The 2,500-nt window shown below is 41.7% G+C and overlaps 1 protein-coding gene across 1 annotated transcript in view; it reads left to right on the top strand.

Annotated features, from left to right (window-relative positions):
• LOC138955856 (uncharacterized) overlaps window positions 1-2,500 on the top strand; it is a gene marked incomplete at its 3' end in the record, with an annotated part of 55,437 nt that overhangs the window by 35,625 nt on the left and 17,312 nt on the right. Inside the window, exon 13 of the mRNA XM_070327374.1 lies at window positions 2,453-2,500. This exon is cut by the window's right edge and continues 81 nt beyond it. Within this exon, the coding sequence (XP_070183475.1) occupies window positions 2,453-2,500 (48 nt within the window). The remainder of the gene's footprint in view (window positions 1-2,452) is intronic.

Below are 2,500 nucleotides of genomic sequence, written 5' to 3'. Positions count from 1 at the left end.
TTTGTTCGGTCTATGAGGGCCCCAAAGGGTTTAAAATCGTGATCGTGATTGGCGTTTTTTGACCTTTCTGTGACCGTGATTGCCAAAATTTCCATTTCTGTGATCGTGATGGGACTTTGCCCGTGATCCGTGATGACAAAAAAATCAAGTCTCGTGATCGTGATCGTCATTTGTTTTCGTGATCGTGATGGGCATTATTGCAAAGCATTTTATTTTCAACGGAGAATTTTCACAGCTGTATCACTCTATGATCCTCTATTCGTCAAGGAGCCAATCCCGATTGAAGGGAAGCAACAACACATTCAGAAATATGATTTTGACAGCGATTGCTTCCCTTTAAGAGAACCAATCACACAAAAAAAGAGATCCAATCAGAAGGCAAATTGCAAAAGTCTGCCAAACTTCATCCAATGGAAGGGCTTCGTGCAAAAGTTTTGAGTGCATTCAGTCAAATTCGAATTCGAAGATCAAAAATGGCGTGCAGCGGTACTGTCATCGAACTTCTGTTATATTTTGTGGATTCAAGCCAGACCAAAGCAGGCGGCGAGAATGCCTTCCTTGGTGGAAAGGTCAGGCTACGGGTCGGTCTTTCCGAAGACGAAAATATCAAGGAATGTTGATCTATGTTGCTCTATGACTGTTCTGAATGTAGGCAAAGATCTTGAAATTTGTTCAAGATCTTTTAGTTTGAGTGAGATCATTAACATTGTCGACATTGCCACGTCCGGCTATCACTCGCTCAGTGTGACCTCGACTGGCTCGAGATCGAGTCTGCGTGTAGCAAAACCGAAACTAGAAATGTGTTTTTCATCCCAGCAACGTGGACACGCTTGGCATAGATTCTAATTGTCGCTTCTTTGCATTAAGCTTGGATTTATTTTAGCGCCTGTAAACTTTAATATCAACAATGGGTTAAATTCAGAAACAATGGCGGGGAGACGTACCAGTTTGGGTCACTTGATCCTCATGTCAAAGACGATCAAAGTCATCATTTCGTTAGGGATTTTGTCAGGCATGCTAATTTTCCGGTAATTGCCGGAAATCCGATAAAGCCGTTTTCAAAATCCGGTAAAGTCAAATTTATTCCGGTGAAGTTGAAAAATTTCCGCAAAAACGATCCGCGTGAATATCGTGCAACGCGACCGGGCGCCGGTCTCAATGAAGCCGGCGCACAGTGGTGTTGTTTTCACCAGTTTGGAGGTGTGTTGAATGGTGGTGGGGGGAGGCTAAAATGGGATTTTTAACAAGATCACAACACTATTACAGCCCTGTAAATGATGCCCAGAATGCACCAGATTGCACAGATTTTAACCGTTTTTTGAAAAAAATTCCGGGGGCCATGCCCCCGGACCCCCTTAGTTAGCTCGCCTGCTTCGCAGGCTCAGGCTTGTAACTTCGCCACGGCTGGCACTGCGCGCTTCTTTCAGGTAAACCCATTTTTGGCCTGTAGCATTCCTGTTTGTTTTTCAAGGCCATGAAACCAGGCGATGGTGTACCTCAAATTGTATGGCAAAGTTAAAAATAAAGATCCCATCACACATACATGTACTTTAATTTCAATCCACCCAATAGTTTTTGAGAAAATGGGTTTTCAAGATTTAGCTCTGGAAATGTGAAATTGTGCAAGTATATATTCATGTGTGTGAGAGAGGGTGTGGGAGTTGAATGTGTATGAGGCGAGAGAGAGAGAGAGAGAGAGAGAGAGAGAGAGAGAGAGAGAGAGAGAGAGAGAGAGAGAAAACAATGAAAACAACATTCTTGTTACTGATTACAAATCATGATATGTATTTCTATGTGTGTATGAAAGAGAATTAAAAAAAATAATAATAAAAAAGTGCAACAGTTCTCACTTTGTGTTGAATAAACAATAGATCCAGATGAGCGAATTACTGTGTGGTTGTGTTTACTTTGACACGTGCTTTCCGCTGTACATGCAACTTTTACCGTGACCGTGATTTGCCACTGGTGTTCGTGATCGTGAAAACAACAATCAAGGTAACTGTGATCGTGAAAGCTAAAATGTCCCTTCCCGTGATCGTGATGATACCCCCCCTTTGGGGCCCTCGTCTATCTGTCTGTCTGTCTATGTCTATCTTTTCTATCTCTCTCTTACTCTCTGTCTGATTGTTTTGTTTGTCTGTCTATCTTTCTTTCTTTCTTTCTTTCTTTCTTTCTGTCTCTATCTCTCTTTTGATTGTTTTCACTTGGAAACTTCCTGACTCTCTCCATTTCTTTCAGTTTGAAATGTGAAAATACTGCTTGCTGTTGTAATGTTCAGTCCACTCCCTGTAGCACACACAAAATACGCAATGTTAGGATGTCTACACTCTATACTGGAGTTTTCTGACAGTACACTAACAATTCTCGATGGTTTGAGAGTAAATATCTTGTTAAAAATAACTACGCAGCAGCAAATGTCGTTGTGAAATTTTGAATGTTGATGACATTTCAGGCATACACACAGGGGCGTATTTCCCAGGTCAGCGAGTGCATAATGTTA

The sequence above is a fragment of the Littorina saxatilis genome, unplaced genomic scaffold (genome assembly GCF_037325665.1).
Source record: "Littorina saxatilis isolate snail1 unplaced genomic scaffold, US_GU_Lsax_2.0 scaffold_404, whole genome shotgun sequence".
Lineage (NCBI taxonomy): Eukaryota > Metazoa > Mollusca > Gastropoda > Littorinimorpha > Littorinidae > Littorina > Littorina saxatilis.
This window is presented reverse-complemented; position numbering and strand designations above follow the sequence as displayed.